Source organism: Microplitis demolitor, chromosome 3 (assembly GCF_026212275.2).
Source record: "Microplitis demolitor isolate Queensland-Clemson2020A chromosome 3, iyMicDemo2.1a, whole genome shotgun sequence".
Classification (NCBI taxonomy): Eukaryota; Metazoa; Arthropoda; class Insecta; order Hymenoptera; family Braconidae; genus Microplitis; species Microplitis demolitor.
The window spans coordinates 20,238,226-20,251,396 of record NC_068547.1 but is presented as its reverse complement, the minus strand read 5'-3'; the positions used below and the strand labels follow the sequence as shown (position 1 = coordinate 20,251,396).

The window sequence follows — 13,171 nt, the reverse complement described above, 5'->3', positions numbered from 1 at the left end:
TTCACAAAATCATTTGAATATCAAAATTATGTTAATTATAATAAAAAGTATAAGCCAGCAATTGCTAATTAGACATATGATTACAAAAATTTATTATTACAGCAAATGTATGTGTAAATTTATTAATAAATTTAAAAATAAAAATATTTTCAAAAGTTTAGTGTGACTTATAAAAAAAATATTTTATTTATTGTACTGATGAACAAATAAATAATTTATTTTAAATCAATGAATATTTAAAATGTCACTAATAGAGAAAAAAGTCACTAGACGACAGGGAAATCCGCTTGATGTTGGTACACCGTTTAAACATTTAAATTCTCACTCCATATTCTTTCTATTCTACAATTTCACACGTGGTTATTATTGGTGGTTATGTGTATGATCACATTATTGTGATGTATTGTAATTGTTTTGTGTAGTAATTGTTGGAATAATTTGAAATTTAAAAAATTAAATCATCACGATGTCTGTTCCCGATAAATATCTATCGCGTAAAATGAATAAAAAAATTCAACGTAAAAAAGAAGCGTTGAATGAAAAAAAGTTGAAGCTGAAAGGTAAATTATTGTTGTTGGTTAATTCACTACAAAATCTCTTGAAATTATTTAAGTTATTGTTTTTTATAGAGGTGATTAATGATGAAAAGCCTAAAAAGGTGACTCAAGTTAATGGAGCTGGAAAAAGACCACATACTGAAGATGGTTCAGTGAAAAGTAAGAATTTTATTATTAGCACCACATGGTGTCTTATAGGTTATAATTATTTAAGTACAGGCGTATTTTATAAATGTTTTTATATTTTATAATTATTCTGCTTTTTTTGTAGAAAAAAAGAACAGAGTAAGAGAGAGTGAGGATGATGAGGAAGAAGAAGAAGTACCGGTTGACGTTACAACCAAACAGAAAAAAATAAATAAAGTTACAAATGGTAATAATTCAAATTCAAAGGATCATGATAGTGATAATGATGATGATGATGAAGAAGAAGAAGAAGAAGATAACAGTGATGTTGAAGATGATCAAACTACAAAAAGCTGTAAGATAAATTTAAAATTTACTAATAAAACTCAAGCGATTGATTAATTTGTTTTTTAAATTCACAGTACCAGGTTCTTCAGTCGGCTTTGATGTTTCAAATGACAAATCTTTCGAATCTTTAATTGGAAAAGTTTGTGATCTTACTTTGAAAGCTATAAAAGATATGGGTTTTGAAAATATGACAGAAATTCAAGCCAAAGCAATTCCACCTCTGCTTGAAGGCCGCGATCTTGTTGGTGCTGCCAAAACTGGTTCCGGAAAAACTTTGGCGTTTCTTATTCCTGCTGTAGAACTTATTTACAAGTTAAAATTCATGCCACGAAATGGTTTGTATAGCTTTATAAATTATGATAATCGCTGTGTATATATATTATTTTTATTAATAATTTATTGCTTAAGGTGCTGGATGTATTATTATTTCACCGACACGTGAGTTGGCAATGCAAACATATGAGGTTCTTAAGGAATTAATGAAGTATCATCATCATACTTTTGGTTTACTGATGGGTGGCGCCAGCAGACAAGCAGAAGCACAAAAACTTGCTAAAGGAATAAATATTTTAGTAGTAACACCCGGAAGATTAATTGATCATCTTCAAAATACTCCAGATTTTCTATTTAAAAATCTTCAATGTCTTATTATTGATGAAGCTGATCGTATTCTTGATATTGGGTTTGAAGAAGATCTTAAACAAATTATTAACATCTTACCGAGTAAGTTAATAAATAAATAATTATATATTTATGTTTATTATTTGTTTTAATATTAATTGAATATTTAAATAAACTACTACAGAACGAAGACAAACAATGTTGTTCAGTGCAACTCAAACAAAGAAAACTGAAGCACTGACAGCTTTGGCATTAAAAAAAGAACCAATTTATATTGGTGTTGATGATGACAAAGACCAGGCAACTGTTGATGGTTTAGAGCAGGGTTACGTAATATGTCCCAGCGAAAAAAGAAACCTTCTATTGTTCACATTCTTGAAAAAAAATCGTAAAAAGAAGATAATGGTTTTCTTCAGTTCCTGTATGGCTGTAAAATACTTCAATGAATTATTTAACTACATCGATTTACCCGTAATGTGCATTCACGGTAAACAGAAACAACAAAAACGTACAACTACCTTCTACCAATTTTGTAATGCATCAGAAGGGATTCTCTTGTGTACTGATGTCGCAGCAAGAGGTCTTGATATTCCTTCTGTTGATTGGATTGTACAATATGATCCTCCAGATGATCCTAAGGTAATTTATCATATTAAATAGCAAGAGTTTCACGACTAAGTCTTGTTGATAATTTAATAATTAATAAAATATATGAATTCATTTAATCCACCAGGAATATATTCATCGTGTTGGTCGTACAGCACGTGGTGAAGGAAGCAGTGGTCGTGCTCTATTAATTCTTCGTCCTGAAGAACTTGGTTTTCTTCGTTATCTCAAGAAAGCTCGTGTCACTGTAAACGAATTTGATTTCTCGTGGAACAAAATCGCAAACATCCAACCTCAAGTAAGTTATAATTTTTATTACATTATTATAAGTTTAATTATTTAAATATTACTTACTTAATATTCCAACACACAAATGCGTGCCTATGAATACTAAGTACTTAAATAATTTATTAACAAGCGCAGTAAATCATACTAAGCCCGCCAACGCTTTATTACCTGAGTCACAAGTATAACAATTCTTGTTGCAATAACATAATTATTATTTTACCCCTATATTTTTTAAATTACTGCGTCGTAACTTTATTTATTTTAATACAAGTCAGAGTATATAATAATAATTTACCTTTTAAGTACTCAATATAAGATAAATTAATTAGCATTTAAAATTTCTTCATATGTATTCTTAATTGAGTAATCGATATATTCAATTAGGCATTCGTCATTGTCAGGTATTACTAAATAGACAACACAATAGCTCAATACTACGCATTTTCTTAATCACAAATTCATAACACATACTTATAAATATATTTATACACTTACACTCTAAAAAATAAAATAAAAAAATAAATTTACTGCGCTGAGTTAAGTATTTATCCTTGAAATCAACGCGAATAGAGTGGACTTAAATATATTCACATGTGTCTTATTTTATATATCTAAATTCTTCGCATTACTCAGGAAGCTCGTTAATGCAACAGCAGCAGCTGGATAATAAACATAAACTTTAATAATGTCTGATCTAATGTGACAGTTTGTTGCAACCTTTGAATTGAGTTTCAGTAAATATATAAAGTCAGAGGCAAAAATTATATTGAATGCATTTATAAAATTTTGATAAAAAATCTGTAAAAGTGTTGACCTTGGGCCAACCCCAAGTACCTCTCGCTGTTTTTGAGCTCAGCGAGCTCAAAACTCGAAATTTTTCTTTTATTTTTCTTTATCGTATAACTTGTAAACTACCGGTCGATTGACTTCAAAATCTAATTAGTTCTAAGCCTTTGTGAGCTCTTTCGATTGCCGCCAGTCGATTGATTCGTTCCAAAGATATTGTCTGACAAAAAAAGTTTACCCATACGCGGCCGGGCGTCTATCCGGAAATAGTCAGAACAGTTACCTAGGACATCAAAACGTCGAGATCTGATGAAAACTCGAATTTAGAAAATCAGACCGAAACTAATAACTCCTTTTTTTCAAAAATTTTCAATTTTCATAGCGAGAAATTATAAAATACATATGAAAATCCATTCAATAAGTATTCCATTGAGAAAAAAAATAATTTAAAATTAGAGATATTTTAGAAATCTATTACTTGAAATTGTATCTTCAATTTTGTTATTATGTATTTGTTTCCGCTATTGCTGCAGTACTTTCTTGAATTTCTATTACCAGTAAAAATAAAAGAAAACAGACAGATTGTCTATTTGCAGTTTTGATATAAAGATAAATTATTATCCTAATTACATATTCACATGTAATGATAGCATACTTATATTTACAGCACATACTTGTTTTGTTGTTGAATAGTAAAAGTCACGTGCCTTATTTCAGTCTGCGGAAGTGTTTTAAGATGACCAGTTACTGATAATATTTAATCTTAATGATGTAATGCTACTTTATAGTACCTATGTACAGTCTGATGAACTAATAGAGTGATAGGCAAGAGATGTGTTGCGTATTACAACTGAGTATTTAATATATTTAACTTTGAGGATGTTGGATGAGTAAGATTACATACAGTATAATATAATATATATATATATACATAAATGAAGAAGTAAATTCATTGCCAACGGAGAGTTAGTTGACCTTATTAGCCAGTGGTGTCTAATTGATAGCAGTCATGAGGATGCGTTAATTACGCTGCAGAGGGAGAGTAACCGCGTAATGAGTGAATCGATTCTTTCATTGGATAAATGTGCACTTACTGCCACAGCTTTTACTGGCACGTGTACTGGATAAAAGCTTGAGTAAAATAAATAAATACTAGTAAACTTAAATAGAAAATAAAGGATTCTTTAAAAGGCATGTGTTGTAAGACAGTCATCAATTACTACTATTTTAATTATCAATATATATACATTTTAAAAATACATATACCTTTTAAAACTTTTTGTTCTATTGGTTTTGCATTAAATTGGGAACATGTGCGACCAAAAATGAAGTTAAACACGCTGAAATTTAATCCACATGTTGATAAAAGATTTATTTGTACAGAATGTTGAAATTTATATAAATAATATAATGTAATCGTGAATCTTTAAATTAAATTAAAATAAAATAAACAATGTTTATAAGTAGTAATACTTTATACAGTAGTCCGTTATTAATATGAACAGTATCGATTACTAGAGAGATAAAAATTATCCATGTTGCACATCGTACTGAGGATCATTATATGAAAGAGTGAATAATCTTTAATGTAATCAAAACATATCATGATATTTAAAGTCAGCGTGCCAAAAGCAATCACGACAGACAAATAGATCTTACTACTGATGTGTACGTACTATACGACGATAGTAATGAATCAGCGATCAAGTGTTAAAATGTATACGCATGTAGTGGAATTTATTATAATATTTTTTAGATTTAGATAAAACAAGGCGTAAGTAAATCTTATATTGCGTTATGCTTTATCCGAGAAGTGTCTCGTGTTTTAACCAGCCAGCAAATGAGATGATGGGTTAAAATAAGTGAAGCAAAGTTAAGATAAGAGATGAAGAATGAGAATTTAAGAAAATTCGATGAGAGGAGTATAGCGCCCACACGGTATACCGAATGATTCACTGTATGCTGAATAAGTAACAGAGTAAGAAGATAGTACCACTCCCTCTACTTCACTTAATGCACCAGATTCACTCTAGAATCAACACACATAATCCATCCAACGTATAAAGATGATACGAATTGAGTAAAGTTTGAGATGAGAGTTGATTCCAGTTGAGACCGAGGATCAGATTATATTGCCTCGGTGATCGCACGTGAAGATCCGTTCATGATCCACTTCTTGTTCGATTTCTTTTTTTACTTTACGCATACTATATTCTATAGATTATGTATATATTTACATGTGTGATGGTACTTGACGAGATACCAATACATGTGAAATCAGTACCCGTAAGCTACCGGTTCCACTGGATCTACCTCCCTTTATATATGTATATATATATATATATTTTTTTTTTGTTTTTTTATTTAGCCGCTCTCGGCGAAAGGCCAATTTATGAATTGCGCGATATACTGCACAACTGATGCTAATCTAAGTCGAGATAGCTAAGAATATTTATGCGTTTTCACGACATATATCTCACAAATATCCCGGTCAACTTTGTCAGGGTACTTGCCTAACTGTTAATCTCATTTCTTCTTCTCTTCTCTTTCCCCTTTTTATTCTCATTCTTCGTAGTCTTGGTTGTCAAATATATATATTCGCACTTGGAATTTTTTTTATCTAATAGCTATTCTCAAAATCATAAATATTTATTTTTAAAATAATCAATTTATAGTCAAATTAATGCACGGTTAAAAAAAATCATTTGAAATTACAACTACGCGTTTTTTTTTATTATGTATATAAATGTAGTCAAATTTATTGGAAAAAATTTTAGTGACTGATTTAAAATAATAATTATTCGTGGTATAAATAATTGCAATAATTATTGTAGCATTTATAATAATAATCATTCACTAGTAAAACAATAACAATCTCTTATTCAGTTGAAAATATATTTCTATACAAGGGCTTCAATTTAAATTTAATGATAAATATATAAATAGTAATATGCGGTTGATAGTTAATATTTATATTGATAATATGATTTAGAAAGTTTTTTGATTTTCTCACGTGAAAGTTTTTCTATTTAGAAGTTTTAGTAGGGTATACAATACTTTAAACTACTGAATATTTTTTACATTGTAATTTTTTTTGGTTTATTTAAATCATAAAAAAAATGTATTTTCATTACTGTTATTATTATTATTTAGATAAACACAAGGATTTCCTACGTGAGAATGTATTAATGGTTATTTGTGAGTAAATTAGCAACATTGTAAGCGATTGAAACACGCGATAAATCTAGTTTAATCTCAATAACTATTCATTAGTTTTTTTTTTATTCGAATCATTAATTCTTACTGTGTCGGCTGCTAGTATGGAAAATTTATGAATGCAAATATTGTAGTATCTATTATCTTTTTACCTACTTATAAAGAGAATTATTGTAGAGTGATAGCAGTTTCGTCTGATTTATATTTCAACCGTGTAACTTAACGACGATAGCTGTAAAAGAGCAACCGCACATCGTGTATACGCATTTGGATTTCGAATTACTTCCGTGTTGAGATTCATCATCTACTGAATTAATTTACAGGAATACAAACAATCCTTCTTAATAATAATAATCATCATTATTTTTTTATGTCATATGCTTTACATATAGGATAATGTAGTAGTTTTCATAATACTAACACCGAAACTTAAAGCTTCAGTGTCTCTACAACCAGACGAAATAAGCGAATTTCAGTCCAACACCGCGAACAAATTTTAGAAATCGTGGAAATTGCGAATACATTGTTGACGAGCAGAAATATGTGTTTTATCCCTTGGAAAGAAACAAATAATGTTTCTGCCCCCTGACTGAAGGTATTCGTAATTTAAACTATGATCTTTGTCATTTCTTTAATAGTAATTTCAAACCATTAATTTTATTTGCGTGAATGACAGTTGTGACTTTCTGATTGAGGGCTAGTTTTTCAAACCGGGTTTATTTTTATCCGGGTATAAATTTATATTGCTAGTATCTATTCATTAATAATATAAATGTAGATATATCAGCAATAATAATTTAAACCCGGTTTGACAAACTGGCCCTAAGTTTTATAAAAATGAGTGAAATAATAAATGGTATTTATAGTTTCTGCTTTATTATAAATTGCAAATCACAATTCGCGCTCACGCTAATAGTTGATCGCACCATTGGTCTTAAATTAACTTGTTTCCGACTGGCTGCTGGCACTGAAACTTGAAGCCAACGCAGGTAATCATGACAAATATTGTGTGTCACACAGAATAAAGCGGACGGCCAACTTCACTCTGAACTGAAGTCGTTTTGTTTGATACCTTGTCACGCAATATACTATTTCTATGCTTCAAAAAAATTAAGAAATTCTTTAATAGGCTTTACAACAATTAACTTACAGTTTGATTGATATAATTATTTTAGTCATAAAAATATGCATGAGAATTTGATGCCAATAGAAGGCTGGTAATTCAGGTACTTGACCTTAATTATTAATTTATTTGTTTGTTTGTTTATTTATAATTTCAGTTGGAGCAAATAATATCAAAGAATTATCACTTGAATTTGTCGGCTAAAGAAGCATTCAAATCGTACGTCAGAGCTTACGATTCACATCATCTTAAACAGATATTTGACGTAGAAACACTGGATCTCTTCCAAGTTGGCAAATCATTTGGATTTGCCACACCGCCTGCAGTTGATTTAAGTATCCTTTTTAAATAATGCTTATGCATTGTGACAAAGTCATTGCGCACCGTTCATTTAAACTAATAGCTATTGATATCAGTGCCAAAATATTTGCCAAAACCCATGAAACAATCATACAATTATTCACATTATTATTTATTTATTTGTTACATTAATTTAAATTATTTTCTAGCCACACATTAATATATTAATCTCACGATTTTCGTTTATTATTTAAATAATATCATTGAGATAGCGCTGCGCCATTTATTTAGTTGATTTATTGGTGATGTTTTAGTGTGGGCACTTCCAAATTTGGTAATTCTCACCATGAACTTGTGCAAATTATATTTTATAAGATAAAAAATTTCCTTTTGTATATTTTAAACTTATATTTTATTTTTAGTTTTATTTTTTCAACATCTTACTCTTTTTTTTTTCCTTAACGACTTTATTATAGAAGTGGGAGTGAGTAAAGCATCGAGACCACGAAAACGACTTGGCGGTGGTGGATATGGATATTTAAATAATATGAACAACCCAAAAGCCGGACGAGAAGTACAAAAGAGTAAAATATATCGTCAAGTAGAAAAGAAAAATAATTCGAAAACGTTTTCAAGATATTAATTTGTAGTCCAATAATTTCATTATGCATAAAACAATTAAATACTTTAATAACTAAATTTTATAAATAATTAATTATAATTTCATTTGAAATATTATATTTTAAACTTATCACCTTTTAATTATTAGCAATTTTTTTTTTATTATCCTCTAAAGATATAATTACAGATTTACTTTTAATTACACGTATTACTTATCTGCATTTAACACCTTGTGAGTAAAGTATACAAGTACGGAAATTGAAAGTTTTAAGTGAAGAATCTGTGGCTTAAGTGACTGTCGAGCACCCACGCGGCTCAATCAGATACGATCAGAGTTCTGAGGAAATATCTTTACTTGGTTTTGAGACTAACTCAACTTATTACTTCTTATTATTATTGTTATATATGTATATATGTACAATAACAAGTACTGTGAAAGTAAAAGAGAGTGAGTGAGAAAGAAAGTGTATATAAATATATAAAGTAAGAGAATGTCGTTTAGGAAAATAGGCATATAATTTATAACTTATGCCTGGTGTAGTCGCGCCCACGTGGTCTTACTGCCAGCCATTTACGGTCATAGAATGTGACGTCAACGTAACTTTACATTAACCAATATGTGTGTAGGCGCCGGACGGGGCATAGAAGGTAACGCCCGTGGGATATTACCGAGGCGGTTCTCAAGGATCAACCAGGCTCAATCGATGCCCACATGCATCTACTAAACTAAACTACATACTCTACACTACGTGAATTACATATCATGTACAAGTAATATACACACGCACATTATATGTGCGATTTAGAGCGGAGCTATATTATACACATATATATATATATATATATATATATATGTATATATGGCTCTTATTATACTTACTTACTTACTTACATACTCTTTTTATTGTTATGATGTTATGATCATTGAAGACACCCAAGGTAAAGGCACCAGCCTGAATCACGTCAACTACGACGTTTTATTACAGCGTATATAATATTCTAATCATGTTGGAATATTCAAATTAATATTGCTACTAATCTTATTTATTATCACGGGCACTGATAGAATATTTATCTGGCGCCTATTTTCGACATTTATTATTTCAAAATGTTTAGTTATAGGTTTATTTATTTATGTGTACAAGATATATAGATCTTATATATAAAATAGTTGAATTGTTTCCGGTCATAATTAGCGAAAGGTATCGGGCTTATTTTATGACAGTATCAAAACAACTTGACAATATATCAGTTTTATATGTAGGGCAATAGTCACTTGGTCGGTTTAATTGTCATACTTCATTGAATATTCTTGGCAATATAATAAGTTTTGAATTTCTTGCATGTATGTATGTTTATATGTATGAATGTGTGCACATTGAGCAAAGTTTGACGTTGGTATTTTACTGCGTGTGGAATGTGGAAATAAAAATAATCAGCAACTTTGAATTTCATGGACATGAAAGAACTGCTTATGATTATTGTCATTGCTTAAAATTATTTTTTAAATATAATAAATTTAGCGTACGGTAATGCGCAAATTGTATGATGGTGATGACGGTAGTGTGCAGGATAATGCGGTCGGTGATCTCAACATTATTCATAATATTTTTTTGCAAGTGACTGTTACTATTTATTTTATTATCATTATTATTATTTCATGTATTTAAGAAGTAAGATTGGTATGATGATGTTTTAAAGATAGTGTTGCATAATTATTATTTTATGACTCGTTGTTTAGTGGAAAATATTTAATATCACTTTTCTTTTTAAGGCTGAACGAGTGATCTTTTATACTTGATAAAATAATATAAGTGCTGAGACATAAACACGTGCATTTATACAAATTGCATCGTTAAATGCTAATCAAAAGATAATATTTTAATTTTATATTTAAAATTCTCAAGTTTTTTTTATTCCTTCAGCTTATTAATTATTTTATACATTTGCAATCATTCATAAATATATATCGACTAAATGAATCATTTATACATTAATCATTTGTCTTGATTATTTATTATATATATATATATATATATATATATATATATATATATATATATATATATATATATATTTTTTTTTTAATATGAAACATTAGTTGCGGTCGATTAGTTGAAATGATGGAATAAAAAATAAAATAAGATAATGTAATGATGAGTTTGATGAGTAATATGTGATATATATATATATATGTAAACGGTAATACCTAATAATAAAATTAACGCGATGAAGAGTAAAGTCATTGAGGTCATACCATACAGAGACACAAGAATCATGAACATCAAGATGTTAAGTAAAACTGGATTGGCCGGATGTTACTTTAAGGTACTTGTTTATAAGCATTGCATACTGCTACTTACAACTGCAGATAAATATGTAGAAAACACGTCTTAATGAATCTAATCTTAGTAAAGTGTCTACATGTACTATAACGGAAAATTGTCATTTCTCAAAAAGTTCGAAGGGAACAGAGCTCAACAGCGCAGTACAGTTAACAGTTTAGACAGATTTCTCAGGATAATACTCATTTGAAAATAAAAAATAAAAAAAAAACTATAGATACGTAACTACATCGGCGACTGCGACTACGGCAAGTGCCCACGCATATCTCGTAAGTTCTTATTATATAGTTTTCAATAGCTGTAAAAGGTAAAATGCTGACTAGATTGCTAATGTAGAATGACTGCGTATGTTAGTATTGGTTTTATACACAGCATCAATTCCAATTTATCACTATCTATATATGCCACCGAATCTAGAAACTCACGTAATTCATTTTCCTTTCCCTCTTTAAAACATCAAACATCATTTAAATCATTCACTCGAATAGGTAGACAGTTAGTCAGTCAGATCTTAAACTGTTATTGTAATGCAACATATGGGTACAATTGCTCAGTGGTGATTTTAGTTGACTGATCTGATGGTCGGCATTCAGCGACATAATCCGGAAAATTACTTGATTTTTTTTATTTTTCTCCGTATGTAATTTCTTATGGTAATTTTTCAGCTCATATTTATTATTTATTTATACATATACATATATACGTAGAAGTAAATTTATTCTCGGTGTAATTTAATCGAGTGTGCATTACATGAAGAAATGGCAAATTCCTTCGCTTGTTGACCGACTTGACGTTGTCTCAGTGTCTGTTTTGTTAGCTGTATGTACATGATGGTGACCGTACTTACTACTTATTTGTGCACCCTCCGACGGGTTTAAATAAAATTCTCTATTAAATGTATGTTGTATTTCCATACATGCATGCATTCATATTCATATGCATACACAAATGCTACATAAATATATATTGGTATATATTTATGAGTAGGTTGACTCTATGAATAATACATGTTGAAACATATCACACTGTGATTATGATGAGATACTACACAACAGTGCGTTAAATAATATATTCAAGAATAATCAAGGACTCTGGCATTTAGATTTTTATTCTCCAGCGAGAAAAACTTACGGGCGTCGTCTCAATGAGTTCCACCTGTTTTGACAAATCATCCCGTTGCCTTTTCTTCATCATCATCATCATCATCATCATTACTATTACCATCATCATTATCATAATTACAATAATAATAATTGTCATCTTAAGAATTCTTAAACTCTATTTTTGTATTTTTACTTTAACTTCAAGTCTTAACACAATAATAATTTATTACACTGAAAGAAATGTACTTATGGTTAAAAGTGCAATGTGCGTTGATGTAATATTGATAATAAATTCCACAGTTAACTGCAAAAATAGTTAACGGCATATTATACATACATATACAAACTAAAAGTAGTAGATGTCATGACATCACCTTACAGATAAATGCGAACACCTTTATGGTACCATAAAAACAGCTTGAGAAAATTTACACGGATATTAATTTACAGATTTTTAAAAAAATTCTGTCTATGTCGACTTTCATCCAAAATATAAAATTATAATTATACGTACAATTTACCCTAGATATTGCTTGTGCAATCCTATCACTGTCATCATTTATTATCTATGTACATATAGCACTAGTGGTATGAAATTGTGAAATAAAGTACTTTCGCGTTATCTCACGAGATGTTCACCTCGTATTTCTCCTACATATACCTATAACACTACACGTGATATTACTACAGGTGGAGTCTGCAAGATGTTATGTAGGAGGAAACGAAACATCATTTATCGGTATAGATTTGGGTCATCCAAAGGCGGGAGCTTCCTTCGCTATCCTCAATATTATATTATTATCATCATCATCATCCATATATTTCTACGTGGATGTTTCGCGTTCGTTTTCTAACAAGCGTAGTGCCGGCACGTCACGCCTCACCGACCGTGAGATATATACGTCTCTTTTAAAATTGTGCTGTACTATATGCAACCAATCTATATGTAATATTTTATATGAACGGTCATTTGATATTTATGTATTTGGACCATCTATCTCACTTCCAGTTTCCATCGGTTTTTATCAGCTTGGCATATTAATTGACTAAAAATTTATCTGCATTTAAAAGGCATACCAACAATCTGAAAGTTTAAATTTTTAAATTTATTTTGTCAATTGTGCAAATATT

At 29.7% G+C, this 13,171-nt stretch overlaps 1 protein-coding gene across 1 annotated transcript; it reads left to right on the top strand.

Moving 5' to 3' along the window:
* Positions 1-322: 322 nt before the first annotated feature.
* LOC103579201 (probable ATP-dependent RNA helicase pitchoune) lies at positions 323-8,733 on the top strand. Its single transcript, XM_008560533.3, has 9 exons — positions 323-560; positions 630-716; positions 829-1,038; positions 1,106-1,366; positions 1,440-1,754; positions 1,837-2,291; positions 2,386-2,556; positions 7,829-8,006; positions 8,448-8,733. The coding sequence occupies exons 1-9, from the start codon at positions 467-469 to the stop codon at positions 8,612-8,614; spliced, it is 1,938 nt and encodes a 645-aa protein (XP_008558755.1). The 5' UTR covers positions 323-466; the 3' UTR covers positions 8,615-8,733.
* Positions 8,734-13,171: the final 4,438 nt, after the last annotated feature.

Coding starts and splice junctions, on each gene's coding strand:
- LOC103579201 (XM_008560533.3), top strand. CDS start 467: ATGTCTGTTCCCGATAAATATCTATCGCGTAAAATGAATAAAAAAATT. Junction 1,755..1,836: donor AATTATTAACATCTTACCGA/GTAAGTTAATAA, acceptor AAACTACTACAG/AACGAAGACAAACAATGTTG. Junction 2,292..2,385: donor ATCCTCCAGATGATCCTAAG/GTAATTTATCAT, acceptor TTAATCCACCAG/GAATATATTCATCGTGTTGG.